Source organism: Papio anubis, chromosome 5 (genome assembly GCF_008728515.1).
Source record: "Papio anubis isolate 15944 chromosome 5, Panubis1.0, whole genome shotgun sequence".
NCBI classification, from domain to species: Eukaryota; Metazoa; Chordata; class Mammalia; order Primates; family Cercopithecidae; genus Papio; species Papio anubis.
The window spans coordinates 142,633,867-142,657,835 of NC_044980.1; the positions used below are offsets into that span (position 1 = coordinate 142,633,867).

At 43.6% G+C, this 23,969-nt stretch overlaps 1 protein-coding gene across 2 annotated transcripts in view; it reads right to left on the reverse strand.

The window, feature by feature from the left end:
• PDE6A (phosphodiesterase 6A) overlaps positions 1-23,969 on the reverse strand; it is an 85,326-nt gene that overhangs the window by 21,791 nt on the left and 39,566 nt on the right. Inside the window, exons 7-17 of one of the 2 annotated variants that reach the window (XM_003900350.4) lie at positions 22,366-22,432; positions 18,274-18,321; positions 14,915-15,064; positions 13,898-14,041; positions 12,169-12,234; positions 11,814-11,960; positions 10,632-10,739; positions 5,542-5,651; positions 4,057-4,144; positions 3,756-3,856; positions 2,832-2,939 (exon numbers count right to left, since the gene is read on the reverse strand). In XM_003900350.4, coding sequence (XP_003900399.3) covers positions 2,832-2,939; positions 3,756-3,856; positions 4,057-4,144; positions 5,542-5,651; positions 10,632-10,739; positions 11,814-11,960; positions 12,169-12,234; positions 13,898-14,041; positions 14,915-15,064; positions 18,274-18,321; positions 22,366-22,432 — 1,137 coding nt within the window. Of the gene's footprint in view, positions 1-2,831; positions 2,940-3,755; positions 3,857-4,056; positions 4,145-5,541; positions 5,652-10,631; positions 10,740-11,813; positions 11,961-12,168; positions 12,235-13,897; positions 14,042-14,914; positions 15,065-18,273; positions 18,322-19,719; positions 19,783-22,365; positions 22,433-23,969 lie in introns of those variants that run through there. The other variant, XR_004183856.1, reaches the window with a different exon arrangement.

Genomic DNA, 23,969 nt, shown 5'->3' on the forward strand with positions numbered 1-23,969 from the left:
CAGGAGAAGCCCTTGAACTCGGGAAGTGGAAGTTGCAGTGAGCTGAGATTGTGCCATTGCACTCCAGCCTGGGCAACAGAGTGAGACTCCATCTCAAAAAAAGAAAAGAAAAAGCAGAAGTCAATAAACAGATAACCATAATGAGATACCATCTGGCACCAGTCAGAATGGCAATTATTAAAAAGTCAAAAGAAGTCTGAGTACTTTGGAAGGCTGAGGCAGGCAGATCACTTGAGGTCAGGAGTTTGAGACCAACCTAGTCAACATGGTAAAACCCCATTTCTACCAAAAAATACAAAAAATTTAGCTGGGCGTAGTGGCAGGTGTCTGTAGTCCCAACTACTTTGGAGGCTGAGGCACAAGAATAGGTTGAACCAAGGAGGTGGAGGTTGTAGTGAGCCAAGATCGTGCTGCTGTACTTCACCCTGAGTGACAGAGTGAGACGCCATCTCAGAAAAATAAAAGAAAAGAAAAAGTCAAAACATAACAGATGCTGGTAAGGCTGTGAAGAAAAAGGAATGCTTATGCACTGCTGGTGAGAATGTAAACTAGTTCAGCCACCGTGGAAACCAGTTTGGAGATTTCTCAAAGAACTTGAAGTAGAATTACCATTCTACCCATCATCTCATTACTGAGTATGTATCCAAAAGAAAACAAAGAGTTCTACCAAAAAGACACATGCCCTTACATGTTCATCACAGCACTATTCACAATAGCAAAACATGGAATCAATCTAGGTGCTATCAAAGGTGGATTGGATAAAGAAAATGTGTTACATATACACCATAGAATACTACACAGCCATAAAAAAGAACAAAATCATGGCCTTTGCAGCAACATGGATGACGTTGGAGGCCATTATCTTAAGCGAATTAACACAAGAATGGAAAACCAAATACTGCATATTCTTACTTATAGGTGTGAGATAAGCATTAAGTATACATGGACACAAAGATGGCAACAACAGATACTGGGGACTACCAGATGGGAGACAGAGGAGAGTGTGGGCTAAAAAAAAAAACACCTACTGAGTGCTATGCTCACTACCTGGGTGATGGGATCGCTTATACCCCAAACCTCAGTGTCACACAATATACCCATGTAACAAACCTGCCCATGCATCCTTCAATGTGTAATAAAAGTTGAAATTATAAATAAATAAATGTGGCTGGATGTGGTGGCTCACACTTGTAATCCCAGCACTTTGGGAGGCCAAGGTTGGTGGATCGCTTAAGCTCAGGAGTTCAAGACCAGCCTAGGCAACATGGCAAAACCTGTTTCTACCAAAAATACAAAAATCAGCTGGGTGTAGTGGGTGTGCCTATAGTCCCAACTACTAAGGACGTTGAGGTGGGGGGATTGCTTGAGCCTGGAAGGTTGAGGCTGCAGTGAGCCCTGACTGCCATTGCACTCCAGCCTGGGTAATAGAGCAAGACCCTATCCCAAAAATAAATAAATAAATAAATAAATAAATAAATAAATAAATAAATGAAATCTCCAGGGGGGGCAGTTCCTGGTCAGTCTATGAGTAACCGTGGGCTGAGCATGTCCCCTTGTTCAGCGAAAGCAGATTGCACTGCTCCCAGAATCAGGGGACCTTTGTAGGAGGCCTGGTTGGATAACTGCAGGGCTGAAGGAGTGGCAACGGCTGCCGCCCACCTCTTTCCGGAGCCTGTGTCAGTGGTCTCCTCTTCTCTGTTGCAGACACTTGCAATGCTTGTGACTTAATCAAGCCTCATTTCCACAGAAGCATTTGGGGATAAACAAATAACCCAATGCTTCCTAGGCAACTAGTCAGGCATTGTCTCCCCTGCAACTTTTCTTGACCATTGCCTTCAATGCCCAGGACCCATCACAGAGGAGCCAGGGGACCATTTGGCTTGGGCCACATATTCATAAAAGACCTCAAATTTACCCTTCTCACTCCATTGTCAATTGAGGTGAATCATGGAAGCACATTGAGAAAACTGAAAAAAGACGTTCACCAGACAACTTAAATTTGAGTCCCATTATCAACCATGCCAGACGATGCAATATGAATTTCATACCAACCATAACCAATTTGTGACTAGCACAGCTATATTGCAGGGTATTATCCTATGTAAAGGAATATGTTAAAAATTAAGCCTATATGTTTTGAATGACACATTAAGCATCACTCAAACTTTAATTGAGGCAGGGCGTGATGGCTCACACCTATAATCCCAGCACTTTGAGAGACACAGAGGTGGGTGGATCACTTGAGGTCAGGAGTTTGAAACCAGCCTGGGCAACATGGCAAAACCTGGTCTTGACTAAAAATACAAAAATTAGCTGGGCGTGGTGGTGGGTGCCTGTAATCCTAGCTACTAAGGAGGCTGAGGCAGGAGAATCGCTTGAACCTGGGAGGCGGAAGTTGCAGTGAGCTGAGATTGTACCACTACACTCCCGCCTGGGTAACAGAGTGAGACTCCATCTCAAAACAAAAAAACAAAACAAAACAAAAACCCCTTAATTGGTATAGTGCTTTCTGTTGTATCAAAAACTTGAAAGTTATATCAGTTTATCATCCAAATCTTAGATAGTATGATTGAGCTACTTCAAATAACATCTTTTTGTATTCAGATAAATAAAATAATAATATACTGTCTTGCATTTTTAGTGCTAAAATAAAGATTAAACATATAGCTTGTGCAGTTGGAATTTTAAAAACTTCATTTTTTCATATGTTGAAGGCCTCCAAAATGAAATAGTCCCAAGGCTTGTTGAGGGCAACAAGAGCTGTCAGTGTAACGTCTTGCCTCAGGATCCTAAGCCTAAGAGGATCAGGTTTTAACCCCATCCCAACTCACATAACGATTTCCTTCCGTGTCTGCTCCAGCATCATGTACTGCGTCCACTCCTGTTCACTCTCGTATGTCTTAGACTGATCCACGATCTTTTGGAACATCGTCCTCTTCCTATAAAACACATCAGTCTTAGTAAAGGGAGCAAATCTTAGAATAAGGCAACACCTGAGCTGCTAACATTGGCTGATTCAGATGGAGGCTTATTAAATCAACAAAATTCACAAAACAAGGTTGAAAGAACCAAGGCCTGGGAGTGAAGACCTAGGTTTAACCTAAGTCTCTGACACTGATTTGTTATCTAATCTTAGCAAATCTCTTGTCCTGAATCCCGGTGTTCCCATCTGTACAATGGGGGTAATAATATCTAACTCATAGAGTTGTAGCAAGAATCAATGTGTCCATAACACACGTGTTGTGCCTGACACATAGTATATGCTAAATTAATTAGAACTATGATGTTTGTTATTATTATAATCATTGTTGCTGGGTGCAGTGGCTCATGCCTGTAATCCCAATACTTTGGGAGGTTGAGGCAGAAGGATGGCTTGGGCCCAGGAGTTTGAGATCAGCCTGGGTAACATAGTGAGAACCCATCTTTACAGCAAATTAAAAAATTATCCAAGAGTGGTGGTATTCCTGTGGTCCCAGCCACTCAGAAGGCTGAGGTGGGAAGATCCCTTGAACCCAGGAGGCAGTGAGCTGTGATGGTGCCACTGCACTCTAGCCTGGGCAACAGAGTGAGATCCTGTCCCAAAAAAAAAAAAAATTTCTCTCTCTCGCTCTCTCTCTCTCTCTCTATATATATATATATATTCACACACACACACACACATATATATACACACATATAATATATATACACACATATATACACACACACATATAATCATTGTTACTTTTACTATTAGAATGAGAAGAAATACCAACTTGAAATACAGGGCGAGGTCTGTGGCAATGATTGCAATGTCCATCATATGGATGGCATGCTCATGCTGTCGGCGATTGAGGTTTTGAAAGATATTCAGGCTCTAAAGAAAAAAGCAGAGGCAAGATGGGAGAGGATTGATGCTGGCAGTAAAGTCACCCAACTACCAATGGCTATCCCAGATGATGGCAGAGGCACCCCAGGCCAATGGAAAGCATGCTCCTTGGGCACACGCAGGCTCCTTGTGAAATGGAGCCTCTGACCCAGGCCCTGTGGGCAGTGCATCCTTGGCCCTCATCCTACCTCGTCTCTGAGCAGTGTTTTGCCAAACTCCAAGTGGTGTCTTTCCAAGATGGAGGACCCATGGAGCTTGGCCAGTGGGTTCTGGGATCTGAATGAGAAAGAGAGAGAATCAATATGGAGTGGACAATAGAAAATTAGGACTAAACATCAAGTCTCCTGACTCAGTCTTTAGCCTTCTCCACAAGTGATTCCAAGTTCCTTTTGGGTCACGAACTCATTAGAGAATCTACTAAATAGCATGGACCCGTTCCCCCAGAAAAAACCACAAACGCACACAATGCCATAAGGGATTTTAGGGGCATTAGCATTGGGCCATGCTTCAAGATCATCTAGCCCTGATTCTTCAGATCCAAGTCTGAAGGAAACCACTGAATTTCCGCAAGCCATATGTTTATTCATTTCTGTATTCAATAAACACTTGTTGAGCACTTACTATGTGCCACACACTGCGCTAAGTATTTAGATTCTCAAAATGTAAAATGTAAACCCAATATCTGGCCCCAGAGCAGCATGGAAGTATTGAGAAGACTCAGAGCAGCATGAATTCAGAGCTTGTTAATGACTTACAGGCCATGGGCCCTGAACGGAGACTCAGTTTTCTCATCTGTAAGTAGGGATAACATTAGCCCCTGCTCTGCCTAGCCCAGTGAGTGGTTGTGAGGATCCAATGAGATCAGGTCCAAGAACTATGCTTCGTGGGCTGTCTGAAATATAAGCTCTGTGAGGACAGGAGCTGTTTTGCTCATCAGAGCACCTCCTTTGCCTAGCATAGAGCCTACCACATTATATTCAAAGCATTATAAATATGAGATGAGTGAATGAACCATTACTGGTTATTAACGTCTTGGCCCAAATTAGTGCAGCAGGTAGGACAGGGAAGGAGACGAATAAAGGAGTTTAATGCATTTGTTTTCTATAGCTGCTATAACAAACTGCCACAAACTTAATGGCTTAAAACAATAAAATTTATTATTTTACAGCTCTGTATGGAGTCTGAAATGGGTCCTTAGGGCTGCTTTCCTTCTGGAGGTTCCAGAGGACAATCCATTTCCTTGCTCTTTTGAGCTTCTAGAGGCCACATGCATTCCTTGTTTGCAGGCGATGCCTCCATCTTCAAAGCCAGCAGGGTAGCGTCCTCTCTCCTCTCTGACCTCCTGCTTCCCTCTTATAAGGACTCTTGGGACTACACGGGGCCCACTTGAATGAATAATCCCTATATCTCAAGATCCTCGACTTAATCACATCTGCACAGTCCCTTTTGAATGTAAGGCAACATACTCCCCAGCTCAGGGATTTGAGATCTGGACATCTTTGGGGGATCGTTATTCTGGCTGCTACAGGAGGAGACCCAGGTCCCAAGGGCAGAAGGCAATGGGAAGCTGTGGACCACAAGGCTTCCCTGTTGGCCAATGAGTCTGCCTGGGGGCCACACAGAGCTGGCTAATGAATCCAGAGGGCTGGGGGTGAGGAGGGAAGCTGACTCACTTCATCTGGTAGAGGTTGTTGGTGCCTCTGTGGTCAATGTCATGGCAGAAAGCAGCCGTGACCATGGCCAGGGCCTCCAGGTCCGTGAAGTAGCGCTTCAGCTTTCCTGTCTGGAAGGGCAATCAGAGTGCAAATCATTCCTTTTGTGTAGGGGCTGGAAGCAGGGCTGAAAAGGCAGGTGTGAGAAGAAGGGCCCAGAACTAAAAACTCATGGGTCTGATCTTGGCTGTATCCTGGCTCCAGAGGCTGACCGGAGGATTGCCCAGGGCTGAGGGGTTTTTTGGATATGGGACTTTCAGTGCTAGAATGGGGAAAGTTCCAGGTAAATGGGAACAACTGGTCACCCTATTTCTGAGTTGACTTTAGCTCGTCTCAGCTCCCTTTGAACCTCAGTAGCCCAATCTGCATACGGAGGGTCAAGGATTAGATGAGTTTTAAGAAACTTGTAGATGTCAGGTTTTAGGATTTGGAGAATTTCTGAACATGACCAGGCTGGTAAAGCAAATCTTCCAAACGTGGTCTACTGGTTTAAGCACAGCCCGGAGGAACTCTTCCCCGGGATTCTGCCAGACACTTAACTCCTTGTTGATGCTGGGTGTTGAAACAAAATGTGGGAAAGCACTCTGGAGAGCTGATGCTGACTCTAAGAAAGCAATCACTCTAAGTGATGTTCTTGTCACCCTCTATGGTAGCCTGGTCAGAATTCCTGCTTCTGGGCCCTAGCACCTACTCTGGCCTGAGCATTTCAGCCAAGGGAGAAGGGATGAGGATGAGGAAGGGCAGAGATTTGCATCATGATCTGGATGGTGAAATAATTTTAAATAAAACACAAAGGTCTCCAAACCCTCTGAGCCAAAAATATGAACACAAATACACACACACAAAAAAGTCCATCCAAGGATATTGTGACACTGTAATAGTGAAAGATTGAAAAGACTTCCAAGTCCAACAATAGAATACTATGCAGCCTTAAAATTGTATCATGGATAAGCCTTAAAAACATTATGCTAAGTGAAATACGCCAGACACAAAAGGACGAATACTGTATGATTTCACTTATATGAGGTGCATAGAATAGTCAAGATGAAAGAAACAAAAAATAAGATAGGGCCAGGCATGGCAGGTCACACATGGCAGCACTTTGGGAGGCTGAGGTAGGAGGACCATGTGAGCCTAAGAATTCAAGATCAGCCTAGACAGCATAGCCAGACCCTGTCTCTACAAAACTAAAAATTTAGCTGGGCATGGTGGCACGCACCTGTGGTCTCAGCTACTTGGTGTTAGGCCCAACTGCGTCATTTTGTAAGCTCCCCATTATTTTGCAGACCTTGGTCAAAGTGAAACATTTCACGGGGGTTTGGGTCGGGAGAAACATCCTTCCTAACCACCTGACCACAAGGCAGACAAAGGCTCAACTAAAGAAACATTCCTATCATATCTTGCTGGGCAAAAGTCCAAGAAACACCACAATGGCATCCCACCAGGCCAAGGGCAAAACCACCTCATCATGAGAACATCTTATCAATAGCCTGCCAGGCAACAAGCCAAACTGCCCAGACCCCTCCCGCCCATACCTATAAGTACCCCCAGCCTGTAAGCAGCGGTGGGCTCTGGCATTAGGCCGGTTCCCGCTTCTGTAGGTTTTATGCTGGGCGTAAAGCCTGCATTTGCTGTTGAGCCACCCTCTTTCTGTGTGTGTGTGTCTTTCTTTAACCCTCGCCTTCCCTTCAAAACCTAACATTTGGGAGGCTGAGGTGGGAGGATCGCTTGAGCCCAGGAGGCCGAGGCTGCAGTGAGTCGTGTGTTCTCAGCATTGCACTCCAGCCTGTGTGACAGAGCAAGACTATGTCTCAAAAGAAAAAAAATTCTAAGAGGATAGAGATTAAATGTAGACTCCTCTACAATTTCTTATTACCAAGAGACTAAAAATATTTGAGACTGTTACTAAACATGTTCTGTGCCACAGTGACAGATTGTACTATGGGAAAGTACATGCTCCCAGAAATTACTATTCACAGACTATTGATCTACAGATTGCTGGCATGACAGACAGTTCACAATTTTTGCTTGCTTCCTAGTGTTCACTAGAAATTAAGGTCACTAAGGGTTAAGAATTCTAATTAATATAAGGCTATATTAACATATATTAATATCTATTTCTTTATTATTTAGAATTCTTAACACAATATGTTCTTTATAATATAGTAATAACTAATAATATATTATTAATAAAACAATGGAAACAATTCTATAAGCAATTATATAAGAGGGCAAAAAGTACTTTTGGTAAGAAAAAGCTATAAGATATGAGGATGTTTTATTTTGTTAAAGGGAAAAAAATTTTTTTGTCCTAAAGTAGGATAACTGGTTGCTCCAAAATGAGAGGAGGAAAAACTACACGACAAAAGCTGAATGGAGAAGAAAGTTGTAGAAGGCTTGTGGAGGATAAATCTTGTGAAAGTAATTGTATGTGTGATTAAGCTAAGATTGGAAGAAAATTATTTGTAAGTTTTTCTAAAATTTTGAAATTAATGCTGTCTTGAACATTAATGTCAACAGTACACTGATGCAAAACTAGAACTTGGACCTCTCTTTTAAAACAACAAATTTTCTTTGAGTATTGGTCTGCTCTTAATAGGAAATTTATATTTTAGGTAATTGGCCTAGGAAACAAAGATTCTGTGCTTTGCCAAATTGATTTCCTGTACTCCAGGTTGTCGTTATTAGGTTTTTGATCACTTAAGAAAACTGAGTTTTCTTTATTAAAAGAGCTAAGATCTTTCTATAAGTATTTAACTTTCTATATTTTTATTTATTTATTACTTATTTATTTTTATTTTTATTTATTTTTTTTTTTTTGAGACAGAGTCTCGCTCTGTCACCCAGGCTAGAGTGCAGTGGTGCAATCACAACTCACTGCAGTTTGGACCTCCTGGGCTCAAGCGATCCTCCCACCTCAGCCTCCCGAGTAGCTGGGACTACTGGTGCATGCCACCACACTGGGCTAAATGATCTTATTTTGGGCTGGGTGCGGTGGCTGATGCCTGTAATCCCAGCACTCTGGAAGGTTGAGGCAGGTGGATCACTTCAGGTCAGGAGTTCGAGACCAGCCTGGGCAACATGGTGAAATATCGTCTCTATTAAAAGTACAAAAAGTTAGCTTGGCCTGGTGGCATGCACCACCACATCACAGTCACTTGGGAGGCAACCTTACAGGATGCTATGAAGGGACCACAAAAAAGTAAGTGTACCACTGGACCCTGTTCAGGAGCTATGCAGACTTATGAGTGGACAAACTTAACTGAACTCTGTTCAAGCACCACTAGGTGGCCTCTTTTCCAGTCCCCAAGGGCTTATATTGGGTTTGGTTTACTCTGTTCTGTCTCCCTGATGGTTCAGAACTTATTATTTGGCCAGGCTCACTCCTGCTCCCAAATAGCTTTCCCTGAAAGTTCCCATAATAACTCGCGCAATCAGAGGCCAAAGCAATCGATAACCAGAATTACTACCGACCTCAAAATAGATGAAGATAAGTTAGCGTCTATGAGGAAAGTTTCCAGTGGTGCTCCTGGGGGCTCACTCTTGCTGGTAGAGAGGTACCAGTAAGTACCAGTAATAGGGAATTTAAAGCTAATTATACATTAGAGGGAAATCTTCGATTTTATAGTCAATCAGGCCTCCCAGGGTTCAGACAGGTAGAAGCAACTCTCTAAAAAGTGGATGAGAAGATTCATGGAAATACCTAAAGGAACATGATGCAGCTTTAGACCTCCTCTTTGTCCTTGTTGGGGCTTGCATATGGGGCTGAACAAAACCGAATGTTGTACTTATCTTTTCTCTGATTTTAATACTACAGAAAGCTTAATTTAAAAGGTGGCTGATACTGCTGTTTCTCTAAACACTGCCACAATTTAAAGAAATTTCAGAAAATTTCTCTGGGGAAAAGAACACACGTTGTGTTTATGGGAGCAGCTAACAGGTGGTTTGCAGGCATCTTGAATGGTGAATGGCAAACTTTTCTATTCCAAGGTTTTCTAATCTTTATTTTTTTAAGTGGATTTCCAGATTACTATGACTTGCACTGCCAGGCTAACTACAGAAATGGATACCTCTTTATATGAGGCCATTGAAAAATGAAATATGTTCCTAATTGTCATTATGCCCCAAACAAAGACTATAACCAATGACCAATTGAACTGTTGATTTTTTTTTTTTTTTTTTTTTTTTTTTTTTTTTTTGAGACAGAGTCTCACTCTATTGCCAGGCTGGAGTGCAGTGACATGATCTTAGCTCACTGCAACCTCTGCCTCCCGGGTTCAAGTGATTCTCCTGCCTCAGCCTCCCAAGTAGCTGGGATTATAGGCGCCTGCCACCATGCCTGGCTAATTTTTGTATTTTTAGTAGAGATGGAGTTTCACCATCTTGGCCAGGCTGGTCTTGAACTCCTGACCTCGTGATCCACCAGCCTCGGCCTCCCAAAGTGCTGGGATTACAGGCGTGAGCCACCACACCCGGCCCTGTTGAACTATTTTTATACCTGTGACATGGTTACCCCCAAATAAACAGACTGAGGTTGGGGGTAGCTTGCAGCTTTCTTTCACTTTTTGTTTTATATGCATCTCTATTCTTGGAATCCTTTTACACTAAACTTGTACTGCTTTCATGTCATTCTTTTTTTTTTGAGACGGAGTCTCGCTCTGTCGCCTGGGCTGGAGTGCAGTGGCTGGATCTCAGCTCACTGCAAGCTCCGCCTCCCGGGTTCACGCCATTCTCCTGCCTCAGCCTCCCGAGTAGCTGGGACTACAGGTGCCCGCCACCTCGCCCGGCTAGTTTTTTGTATTTTTTAGTAGAGATGGGGTTTCACGGTGTTCGCCAGGATGGTCTCGATCTCCTGACCTCGTGATCCGCCCATCTCGGCCTCCCAAAGTGCTGGGATTACAGGCTTGAGCCACCGCGCCCGGCCTCATGTCATTCTTAAAAGACAACAAATAGAGAAAGAAGAACAATGCTATTGCTACCATGTAAAGTCTGCATGAGATTGTCTAGTGTGATGCAAGCCCACCCTACCAGCCCCACCAGCCCCACCATACCACCAGCAGGGAGAACATGGTCTGTCCCACGTTGAAACCGTGCCGCCAGTTGTGGTAGGTGATCTTGCGGTAGCCCTTACTCAGGGAATACATGAACCGCACCAGGGCCTGTGAACACATGCACATCAGTGAGGCAGGACACACCTGAAATGGTCTCATGAGGGTTGGAATAACAAAAACATGAAGAAAGCATAGCCCATGGCCCTCTCTTTTGAGGCTCAAGGTCCTCCAACCCCATCATTGGACCAGGAGGTGAGAACTTGTAATAAATGCAATTATGCTGTGAAAGTACTTTGCAAACTGCTCAACACTAAGAAGATGTTGTTGTTTTGTTGTTAGGAAACGAGCTGAGCATGCGTCATTCCTCTGACTGAGCTTCATCAGTGATTTCCAAACTGTGCCCTGGAGAGCAACTGTCCTTGGAGAAGCTAACAGGGGCTCTACAGGGGAAAAAAAACAAAAGGACTCTTTTATCCACTGATTCTCAAACTTGCGTGTGCATTAGACTCACTTGGAGGACTTGTTAACACAGCTTCTGATTTATCAGAGCTGGGAGTGTGTGTGTGTGTCTGTGTGTGTGTGAGAGAGAGAGAGAGAGGAGAGGGAAGAGACGGAGAGAGAGAGAAAGAAAGAGAAGACTGTGAATTTCTGGTAAGTTCTTAGGTGATGTGGACGTGGTCTGGGGCAACACTTTGAGAACCACTGCTTTAATCAAAATCATACGAGTTCAGGAAATTCTGCACACCATATCCCACTGCCTTCCATACACACCTTCTCTCTAGTCCCCCATGTCCCTAGACTCACAGCAAAGCTTAGTAAGGAATCCTGCAGGGAATGAGCCCTGTTTAAATTGGTTTAGCCCACATTTTCTGCCCTCATTTAACTATAGGACCCATTTTTTGCAGCACGTCTATTCTCAGCCTTCAGAGCTTAGTATCTCAGAACCCACTGCAAGAAACCAATGCACCCAAAACATCACACTTCACAGGACACAGAGAACAGCACGTCTCTTTTCTTATAAATGACTCATCTGTGCAACATGACTAATTCTATAAATCCTAAATGCTGAGGGTAGATTCTTTTTAAGGTAGTTTACAGATTGAGTTTGTTTTGTTTTGTTTTTTAAAGCAAGCAAGTAAGAAAATAAAAAAGGGAAATCGAAGATGTTTGTTTTGACCTCACCTCTTGTGGAATGTGAAATTTATCCACCACTTTGAGCTCATAATACATCTGTATTCCACATTTCACCAGCTCCAGTTCTGTTAGGGGCAAGTCACTGAAGTGAAATTTATTAATTTCATATTTCTCTGCATCTGGCAGTTCTGCTTGCTGTATAAGGAATAGAGTCAAGCGATGAGGAAACATGAAGTGTTTCTTGGTGCCCACCTCCTGTCCAGCCCTGTCCCTATCCTGGGTCTGCTGGAAGGATCAGAATAGAGTGATGGGGAACAGGCTTTGCAAAGAGACACCCCTGCATGCTCAGGAGCACCTTGCACTTGTTATGCATCAGGTCTTGTGCTGCCCCGGTTCAGCTCACCAGGATCTCAGCCAGCTCCTCTTCCTCACATTCCCATGGCTCCTTCCCATACACCTCTCTGGTTTTCTGCCAGGACCCAAAATCGCAGGGGAAAAAAAATAGGTTACAACATGCCTCCGCGTTTCCATTCCCATTTATCTCCTTCCTCCAAAGTCCTTGCAACAGAACCACCAGCGCAAAGAGGATTCCACTTAACATTCATTGATGCACAAGGTCCTGGACTTTAGAGCCATACAGACGTGCATTCAAATTCGAGCTCTACCTCTTACTAGCAGTGTTATTAATGCTTCTGATCTGCAGTTTCCTCATCTGTAAATTGAGGATAATAAACATACGTAACTGGTGAATTAAAATTCAATTGTGCAAAGTCATTCTTAAGTAACATATGTAAAATTAAATAATCCATATAAAACACTTAGCACAGTGCTTGGTGCATAGTAAGCACTAACATAAATTAATGTTGTTGTTGATAGTTTTATTGTTATTATTACTGACAGGGAGTAAGGAGGCCTTGGCCATAGTCCTGGTTCTTCCTCTCACTTACTGTGTAACTTGAGGCAAGTTCCTTCTCTCTCTGGGCCTATGTCCCCATGTGCCAGAGGAGGGGGAACTGGACCCCCGTTACTTGCTCCTGACTTCTTGACTCAGAGCAAAATCTGTCAATTTGTAACTGGTTCACTGAGGTTGTGCCCAATAGGTTGCACATACCCATTCTTTGGCTGAAACTGCGGACTGAGTCAAGCAAATCATGAGGCAATTTATTCAGACTGGATGTTTTCTCCTCTGAATTTACCAGTTATTGAAATGAAATGATCAAATTTGTTGTGGTATCTTCCCAGCTTAAGAAATGCCCTCTAAAAACATTAGCCTGTCTTTCTTTTTTCTTTTTGTCTTTTTTTTCTGATCTCACTCTGTCAGCCAGGCTGAAGTGCGGTGGGGCAATCACGGCTCACTGCAGCCTTCAACCTCCATGGGCTCAGGTGATCCTCCCACCTCAGCCTCCTGAGTAGCTGGGACTACAGGCACGCACCACCATGCCTGACTAATTTTTGTGGGTTTTTTTTTTTTTGGTAGAGACAGTGTCTCACCATGTTGCCCAGGCTGGTCTCAAACTCCTGGGCTCAAGCAATCTGACCACTTTGGCCTCCCAAAGTGCTGAGATTATAGGTGTAAGCCACTGCACCCAGCTTAATAGGATCTTTTAAGTGAGCTGACCCCACAGGAGGGAGGCTCTGAGAAACTGGTAATTGTCCACTGGTCTTCCAGATAAAGCTTCCTCTCAGAGTAGGGGCTATGGCTGGTTGACTCTGTCTCCAGTACCACCTCATTCCTGAGCACAGTAAAAAAATGGAGTTTCTAGAGCTGTCAAACCAACATCTGACCCCAAGAATGAGGTGTTTCTGCAAGGAATAGCTGTCCCCAGGTCACACAGTGCAGTCATTATGTACCACTCTCAGGCACTCATCTGCTCATGCACTCATCTGCTCATGCACTCATTCATCCATCCATTCATTCATTCATTCATTCATTCATTCATTCATTCATTCATGTATTCATTCATTAAATGTTGAGGGCTGCTGCATCCCTGTGCTAGGCAGGAAGGATACAACCGTGCACAAACCCACGCCCAGGCTATGCTCTGATGGAGTTGCAAGTTTTGCCTTAATCTGGCCACATCTCTGAGACGCAGTCTGTATTAGAGTAGAAACAAGTAAAGAACATTACACACCAAGATTTTCTGAATTTCTTCATTGTCACACTTCACATGGTATTTTACTATGTCCTGGAAAATATCCTTCCTATTTTCAAGTTTATTCATGGACTCATAGGTGTCAGGATTTAAGACAGACCAGCCCAGAAATTGAGCCAAAGACTGAAAAAGAAAGAAAGGAGGAATCAGAGACAGAACACCTAAGTTTAATCTCGCCTCTAAAACTCATAGCAAGAGTCTCTAGGCCTCTGTTTTCTCAGCTATAAAGTGGGTTTGATAAGCTGTGTGCTGCCCACCTTGCAGAGTTCTTATAAGGCTAAGATAAAGGAATGGATGTGACCACAATGTAAGCAAAGCACTAACATACATAAAGCACCATTCTTATGCGTAATAACTTCACAAAGAGAGAATGTGTTTTTGCATATGTGGGGATAGAGGATATACAGGAACTCTGTACTTTTTGCTCAATTTTGGTAAGAACCTAAAACTACTCTAAAAAGTAAAGTTTGTTAATTTTTTTTTTTTTTTTTTTTTTGAGACAGGGTCTTGCTCTGTCACCCAGGATGGAGTGCAATGGCACAATCACGGCTCACTGCAGCTTTAACCTCTTGGGCTCAAGTGATCCTCTTGCTTCAGTCTCCTGCGTAACTAGGACCACAGGTATGCACTACCATGCCTGGCTAATCTTTTTTTAACTTTTTGTAGAAATAGGATATTGCCCTGTTGGCCAGGCTGGTCTTGAATTCCTGGGCTCAAGTGATTCATCTGCCTCAACCTCCCAAAGTGCTGGGATTACAGGCATGAGCCACCATGCCCAGCTTGATTAAATTTTTTAAAAAGGAAATGTGGATTTCTCGGACAGCACATCAGTGCAGTACAGAAGTGAGAGTGAAGAAAGTGGGTGATGAGGCTGAATCAGGATTATAGCAACCATGCTGCCCCATGTGATAGACCAGTGACATCCAGCCCCCTCCAGCCTCCCCCAGCAAGCTGACTCTGAATCCCAGCAGCAAAAGGCCTCCTAGCAAGCCATACCTCCATGAGCGTCTCATCCATTTCATCAAAGGGCTTCCCATCTTTACGATTGTAAAATGTGGCCACTCCAACAATTTCTTCCTTCTTGTTCACAATCGGCATTGAAAGCACATTTTTAATCATCCATCCAGACTCATCCAGAGGCTCTTTCTACAAGAGAAGGGATAGATTAGATTTCCTCATGTTCCAGGCCACAGAGGCAATGATGATAGATTTCACACGACATCATGACCCTGATTGGCTGAGAGGAGGTGGCAAGACGATGGAGTTCGCTGGATTTTGCATGAGTTTAATTACCAACAACTACCACGAGAAATAACCCATCTGGTTGGAATTCCTTAAGTCAAGTAGCCATTTTGTGCTCACCCCTCAGATGTCAGGGCCAGTGTGTATCAGGCAGTATGTTACAGGGACGTACTGATGTGTTCACCCCTCGGATGTCAGGGCCTGTGTGTGTCAGGCAGTATGTTACGGGGACGTACTGATGTGTTCACCCCTCAGATGTCAGGGCCAGTGTGTGTCAGGCAGTATGTTATGGGGATGTACTGATGTGTTCACCCCTCGGATGTCAGGGCCAGTGTGTATCAGGCAGTATGTTACGGGGACGTACTGATGTGTTCACCCCTCAGATGTCAGGGCCAGTGTGTGTCAGGCAGTATGTTACGGGGATGTACTGATGTGTTCACCCCTCAGATGTCAGGGCCAGTGTGTGTCAGGCAGTATGTTACGGGGACGTACTGATGTGCAGAACAGCCCAGAGAGGTAGTGTTTCTCCTTCAGATATGGGAGGTAGTGGCAGGGGACTGGCATAAAAGGGCAATGCTATGATTCTTGTAACTTTGAATTAACAACCTAGATATAACCTGCACATTTTGCCTCTTGCCCTGACTTCCTATGTTACTTTTAGCACTTCATTTTCTCTCCTGGGGCCTCAATTTTCTCATCTATAGAATGGAAAGAATATGTGCCTCACTGAACAAATGAAGTTCTTGATCAATTATAAGATGCCTTTGGTGAGGCCAGGCATGGCGCTCACACCTATAATCCCAGCACTTTGGGAAGTCAAGGCAGGCAGATCACTTAATGTTAGGAGTTTGAGACCAGCCTGGAGAACATGGTAAAACCCTATCTCTACTAAAAATACAAAAATTAGCCAATTAGCCGGATATGGTGGCACGCTCCTCTAATCCCAGCTACTCGGGAGGCTGAGATGGGAGAATCACTTGAACCCAGGAGGCAGAGGTTGCAGTGAGCTGAGATCGTGCCACTGCACTCCGGCCTGGGCAATAAGAGTGAAACTCCGTCTCAAAAAAACAAAAACAAAAACAAGCAAACAAACAAAAGCAAAAAACAACATTATTCAGACTACTTTGTGGAGGATGAGTTGCAGGAGGAAAACCAGAATCTAAAAACAAGATTAAATTTGCTTCACTAGTGTAGTTAAACTGCAATCAAGTGGATGGCTTGAGTAAATACCATGTTCTGCTGTGGTTGTGGTCAGGTTAGCAACTCTCAGCAAGTCTTTGGCTTGTCGCATTGATGTGGTCAAAATCACAACACATGAAGTGCGATTTTAACTTTGGAACTATTTTCTCTCTAAGCTTTTTCATAATGTTCTTGAAGGAGAAAAAAATAATTCTGACTTTTCTGAGTCATTTTTATTTCCTTCTGAATTATTTCCTGATTGATAATGATTTGTTTTTCTTTTATTTGTTTAGCCTAGCATGCTAAACCAAATCAATATTGACAGGGCTCCTAGAGCTGAGGATATCAAGAATAATAAGACCCAATCTTGACTAAAGGAAGTCACATTTCACTAAGAGGAATTAGTCTAACACAGAGGCAAGGATAATAAAAGATGACATAAGGAAAATACATAAGAGACACAAGTTCCTTGGTGTGCCTTTCCAGGTCCTGTGGGATCTGGCCTCTGTCCACCTCTCTAGAATCTTCTCCTGCCAGTCTCCCCCTCAATTTCTCACTCAGATTTGTTGACTTATTCTAGTTCCTTCCAATAAGCCATCTCTTTCCTACAATCTTCTCTCCTCTCTCTACTGCCCAAACATAAGTTTTGGGGACATATGTCTTGATTCCTCCCAGATTAAGTCAGAATCTCCTGCAGTGCCCCTCCTCTCCCCACTGCCCTTCTCCTAATCACCGCTCGGTGTCTCTTTCCCCATGCAATCATGAGCTTCATGGAGACAAAGACTACCCCTGTCTGGCGCACCACTGTAGCAAGTGTTAATATTTTGCCAGTGCCTTCGCAGAAGATATCTTCCATGAAACATTTGTTTACAAAAAAAAAAAAAAAGACAAAATCAAATGGAAGTTCAGGTGCAGTAGCTCATGCCTGTAATCCCAGCACTTTGGGAGGCCGAGGTGGGTGGATCACCTGCGGTCAGGAGTTTGAGACCAATTTGGTCAACATGGTGAGACCCTGTCTCTACGAAAAATACAAAAAATTAGCCGGGCGTGCTGGTGGGCACCTGTAATCTCAGCTACTTGGGAGGCTGAAGCAGGAGAATTGCTTGAACCCAGGAGGTGGAGGTTGCAGTGAACCAAGATGGCGCCATTGAACTGCAGCCTGAGTAACAGAGCGAGACTCTGTCTCAAAAAAAAAACAAAAACAAAAGGAATATTAAACAATATTCCATAAAAATTTCAAGGAGAGAGAAATGATATTCAGCCAGAGGAATCATAATAAAACTTAATAGTTTGAGGTTGTCATTGAAGGGCAGAGAGGATTTCAACAGGAGATGGTAGAACAGGATTTGAGCAGGAGATGATAGGCAACAGCATAAGCAAAGGTGCTGAGGCCAGTCAGGCACAGTGGTGCACACCTGTAGTCTAGCTAATTGGCAGGCTGAGGCAGGAGCTTTGCTTGAGCCCACGAGGTTGAGGCTGCAATGAGCTATGGTTGCACCACTACACTCCAGCCTGGGCAACAGGGTGAGACCCTCTCTAAAAAAACAAAAGAAAACAACAACAACAACAAAACACCTGGCAAAGTAGCATTTTGATTATATTTATTGAAATACAATTTTAATGTCTGAATATGATCCTGAAACTTTGGAGCTTTTGTATATTATATATTGTATATCTTGTATATCTTGTGGGGGGGAAAATAGATCCTGAGGCCAGAAAGCAAAGGGTGCGAATGTTAAAACTGAATAGGACCTTGGAAATTACCCAGTTAACTCTGTCCCCATTTCCACTGGCACAGGACTTTTATCCTGTCATATTTTCACTTTTTTGAGGCTGCTTCCCAGCTGAGTAGGTGGATTCTAATGTATTCTAATGCTCTTTGGGGAGGAAAAAAAAAATCATATGACTAAGACAGCAAATAAAAAATGACTTACCTGAAATGCAAAAAAGTCCTCCGCAGGCGCATTCATGATGTTGCAAATCTGAGAGCCGTGAAGGGGAATAATGAAGGTGTGATTAGGCCTGAGACAGTACCCAGCGAAGCACTGTATACTACCTTCAGGAACACCATGTTCTTGCCCAAGGCATTCACATTCTTTTCATCAGGTAGACATAGTCGAGACGGTTTGGAATTATTAACTGAGGCTACTAGACAGAAAAGTCACCTTATAAACATTACTTTTTATGATTTGCTCCACTCTTGAATCATTTCTAAGCTTTGAAAAAGTTAAGGCTACAACTTGTCATTACTAGTAACTGGAGGGTATCCCATGTTGTTGTTCCCCTTTTCTTGTTTATTTGGGTTGTATCCAAGGTCTTTACGTTAATATAAATACCAGCCTAGCCAATGTGGTGAAACCCTGTCTCTACTAAAAATACAAAAATTAACCAGCAGTGGTGGCGCGCGCCTGTAGTCCCAGCTACTCTGGAGGTTGAGGTGGGAGAATCACTTGAACCTGGGAGGCGGAGGTTGCAGTGAGCCGAGATCATGCCACTGCACTCCAGCCTGGGCTACAGAGTGAGACCCAGTCTCAATAAAATAAAATAATAAAATAAAATATGCTACTCTAAATATATTTGACTCAGCTACATTTGGGTTCTGTTTTGTTTGGGCAGGTAGGGGTTTTTCCCTGGATTATAAATCCCAAAGTAGAATGATAAATGAAAGGTGTTGTAGCTCCGGTTCTATATTGCTAGATTCCTCTCCTGAAAGTCGGACCAGTTTATCCTACTGGTAAGGGATCAGATGACACTTACAGAGCACTGTGAGGCCACTGTGTACGGTTGTGTAATGTGTGAACTGCACACGGGCATCAGGCTGAGGGGCAACTGGGAGCTGAAATCCAGCCTGTGATCTGCTTGCAGCACCATGACCTTGACCTTCCTTTAATCATCCTTTGAGAAATGGTGCCTACTAATTCTCACAAACGTACCACCTTGGCTCGCAGAGACCCTTCCTGACAACACAGGAGTGGGCTGTCTGTGGTCTCAGAGAGCGAGCTGTACCTGCTCCTGTCCAAGGACTGCCCGCTCACTGCATCAGCCTTCTGACCTCTCCTTTGACCAACTCTATCAGTTGCCATCATTGTCTCCTGATGGCAGAGCTCTTGGAGGCCTCTTTCCTCTCCGTCTGTGAGCATGCTGGTGTCTTTCTCATGCTTGAAAATGAAATCCTTCCTGCATCCATCATGGTCCCCATAGCAACCACTCAGGCATTCTCCTCTTTTCTTTTGCATTCTTTACCTTCTCGTTACCCACCCACTACTCAGCAAACCACATGCTGGTTCTGCTTCCACCTCACCACCAAATCCATTTTCATTGGGGCCACCAATAACCTCTTCAGTGCCAAACCCAATGAGGGTTTTCAGTTCTTATCTTACCAGTTCACTCTGCTGCATGTCATCATCTCTCCCTGTTGAAACTTTCCACTTTCTTGGTTTCCATGACACTGCCCTCTCTTGGGTCTCCAAACACCTCTGAACCTTCCGTTTCTCTATCACACGCTCCTCTTTCTCCACCCACTCTGTAGATGCTGACACCCTCCATGATTGCACCCTGGGTCCACTGCCTGTCTCCCTCTCCCTAGGTGTCTTCCTCCACACTCATAATTTCAAACACCATCTGGTCCTGATATCTTCCAAATCTCTGCTTCCAACACTCCTCTCTCTCCACAGCATCAGAATTGTCTCTTCATCTACCTGCTGGACATCTGCTTCTAAAAAATGTCAGTTTTACCTTGTCTGAAACTGATTTCATCATTTTACATCCAGGCGTGATGACAGCACTATTCATCCAGTCTAGAAGCCTGAAATTAGCCTTGACTCCTCTCTTCCCCACTCTCTGCCTACAACCAATCACAAAGCCCTGCCAGCTTCACCCTCTCAATATTGGACCTGATCCCTTGTCCCCTTCTTGTGTTCTTGCCTCTGTCAGTTGTTGTGGGTATTAAATTTAGGTGGTGCCTGACTCACAGTAAGCACCCAGCGGCTGTTAGCAAGAATGATAGTGTTCTTTATTCCACCTGCCTTTGCTGAGATTCTCATCACCTCTTACTTGAATGTGCTCTGGTTACTTTGCCTGCGGTCCTAGTCCTTCAGATCCATTTTCCAGGAAGCTGCTAGAGTCATCTTTCTTTTCTTTCTTTCTTTTTATTTTTTTCTTTTAGAGACAGGGTCTCCCTCTATCGCCCAGGCTGGAATGCAGTGGTGTGATCTCACTGCAGCCTGGAACTCCTGGGATCAAGGGATACTCCTGTCTCAGCCTCTTGAGTAGCTGGGACTGGGGGCGTGCACCACCACGCCTGGCTAATCTTTAAATTTTTTGTAGAGACGGAGTCTTGGTATGTTCCCAAGCTGGTCTCAAACTCCTGGACTCAAGTGATCCTCCTGCCTCGGCCTCCCAAAGTGTTGGGATTACAGACATGAGTCACCATGCCCTGCCAGAGTTATCTTTCTAAAATGAAAATCGACTATGTGAATCTCCTGCTTGTCTACCTGTCGCCTGTAGATTAAAATCCCACCTTTTAAGGATGAGCATGGTGGTTCACTCCTATAATCCCAGCACTTTGGGAGGCTGAGGTGGGTGGATCACTTGAAACCAGGTGTTCAAAACCAGCCTGGCTAACATGGTAAAACCCCTTCTCTGCCAAAAATACAAAAATTAGCTGGGCATGGTGGTACACGCCTGTAATCACAGCTATTCAGGTGGCTGAGGCATGACAATCGCTTGAGCCCAGGAGGCGGAGGTTGCAGTGAACCACTGCATTCCAGCCTGGGCAACAGAGTGAGACACTGTCAAAAAAAAAAAAAACAAGTCCACCTTTTAGACAAGGCATCCAAGGCCTGCTGTAATTTAACCCCTTCCTCCCTCTTGAGCCTCATTTTTTGCTGTCTTCCTGTCTCAAATCTAATACTCCAGCCACACTTAACCACATACAGCACACTGCTCCAGGCCTCCATGCCCATGTTGTTTGCCCGTGTTCTTCCTTCCACCTGGAGCCTCCTTTTATGACCCCACCTGCCTAAGACATATTTATTTCATTTTATTTATTATTATTATTTTTTGAGATGGAGTCTTTCTCTGTTGCCCATAAGGAGTGTAATGGCGCGGGATTCTCGCTCACTGCAAGTCCTCTGCCTCCCCAGGTTCGAGTGATTCTCCTGCCTCAGCCTCCCCGAGGGATTACAGGCTCTCGGGCCACATGCCTCCCAGGCAGCAATTTATATATATATATATATATATGGTATATATATAAATATATATATAAATATATATAAATATATATATAAATATATAAATATATAAATAAATATAAATAAATATATAAATATATAAATAAATATATAAATATATATTTATAGGTAAATATATATAAATATATATATTTTTGACAGTCCGCTTAATGCCCAGGCTGAGAGTGTGGCAAGATCTCGCCCACTGCAAGCTCCCTCCCAGGCTCACGCTTCTATTCTCCTGCCTCAGCCTCTGCCAGCTGGGACTACAAAGCCTGCCACACCAGGCTAATTTTTTGCATTTTTAGTATAATGGGTTTCACCATATTAGCCAGGATGGTCTCACTCCTCCCTGACCTTGTGGTCCACCCAGCACTCGCCTCCCAAAGTGCTGGGATTACAGGCGCAGCACCACGCCTCGCCACTTTTGTTTTTAGTAGAGATGGAGTTTTGTCATGTTGGCCAGGCTGGTCTCGAGCTCCTGACCTCAGGTGATCCACCCGCCTTGGCCCCCCAAAGTTCTGGGATTATAGGCCTGAGTCACTGTGCCTGGCCAAGACTATGCACCTTTCTACCTAAGGATTATTTATCTATGTATTTGATATTTCCTCAAATGTCAATTATCTGTTCATTCATTTAGACCAATTGCCAACTGAATTGAGAGAAACAAGAGAATCAGGCTTTTAGAGATCCACACTTGCCATCATCTTTTCCACTCTCTTCTTGATCTAAAATCCTTCCACTCTTTCTTCCACCTGATCCCAAACTCTCCCCCTTCAAAGTTATATGACTTACCAGGCCATTCTGGGCAACATAAGTGGGAAGACCGCTTACTAAAGCCCAATGGTCAGGAGGTGGATTCCTGTGAAGGCCAAAGACAAATGGTGACTCTCAGTGCAGGGATTGCTGGACTGAAGACTAAAATCTGGGCCTTTGCCCTCCCCCTGCTCTCAGGTGGCTCTCAGCAACTGCTTACATTCACTATACCTGACCAAACCCAAAATGTTGGCCAACCATCTTAATGTCCAAATCTAGACATGGAGAAAAGGGTGGCGAATATAACATTTTACTGACTGCCCACCAAGTTTCACTATCCGAGAAAAGAGACAGCATTCATTCTACAGATTGTTATTTGCTGCTGAGCAGAAACAAATACCATCACTTCCCTCATAAAGTTAGAAGCTACTAAAACTATGTAGGGAATGAAAAAATTCATCTATGGAGAATTCCTACCATGTACTAAGCACTAAGCTAAGTGCTTTATATACTTATCCCTCACAATACTATAATTTTTTGTATTATTATTTTTGCTTGTTTGTTGTGAGAAAAAAACACACACATAAACACGCATTTAAAACCTCAGCAATTGGCCGGGCGCGGTGGCTCAAGCCTGTAATCCCAGCACTTTGGGAGGCCAAGACGGGCGGATCACGAGGTTAGGAGATCGAGACCAGCCTGGCTAACACGGTGAAACCCCGTCTCTACTAAAAAAAACACACACACAAAAAAACTAGCTGGGACCTGTAGTCCCAGCTACTCAGGAGGCTGAGGCAGGAGAATGGCGTAGACCCGGGAGGCGGAGCTTGCAGTGAGCTGAGATCCGGCCACTGCACTCCAGCCTGGGCGACAGAGCGAGACTCCGTCTCAAAAATAAAAAAAAAAAAAAAAAAAAAAACCTCAGCAATCATTAGAAAATGAACATTTATAAAACCACATGGACATCAAGAACAGCATTGTCAGCTCCTTGGAAGCCCTTGACTTTCCCCCACAATCATAACCTTCTCCCTAAACCCAGAGGTAACCATTATTCTGAAATTATGCTAAATTGCATTATTGTTTTTTTGTAGAGTTTTATCTCCTAAGCATGTTTTCCTGTACTTGTTAGTTTAATTTTGCCTGTTTTTCAACTTCATTTAGATGGAACCATACAATGTATATTATTTTGTCTGTCTTCTTTGTCACGTTGCTGTAATTCACTCATTTCATTGACTTACAGTGTTCCCTATACTACTGTAGTACAAGTTATCCATTCAACTGTTGGTGGACATCCCCTATCCTTCCAGTTAGGGGATAATATAAACAGTGCTGATGTCAACATTGGTGTATATGTGCTCTCAGTGCTACATGGTATATTCCTAGGAGTAGAAGTACTGGGTCATAAGATGTTTGTATCTTCAACTTTACTAGATGAGGCCAAACCGTTTTCTAAAATGATTGTACCAATTTATACTCCCATCAGTGGTCCATTAGAGTTTCCTTTGTTCTCCATCTCTGTTAATACTTAGTATTTTCAGACTTTTAAATGATAGTACTTCTGGTGAGGTCTAATGGTATCTCATCATAGTTTTCTTTCATATTTCTCTACAAAATTAATGTTCATGTCTTTTACTTATTTTAAA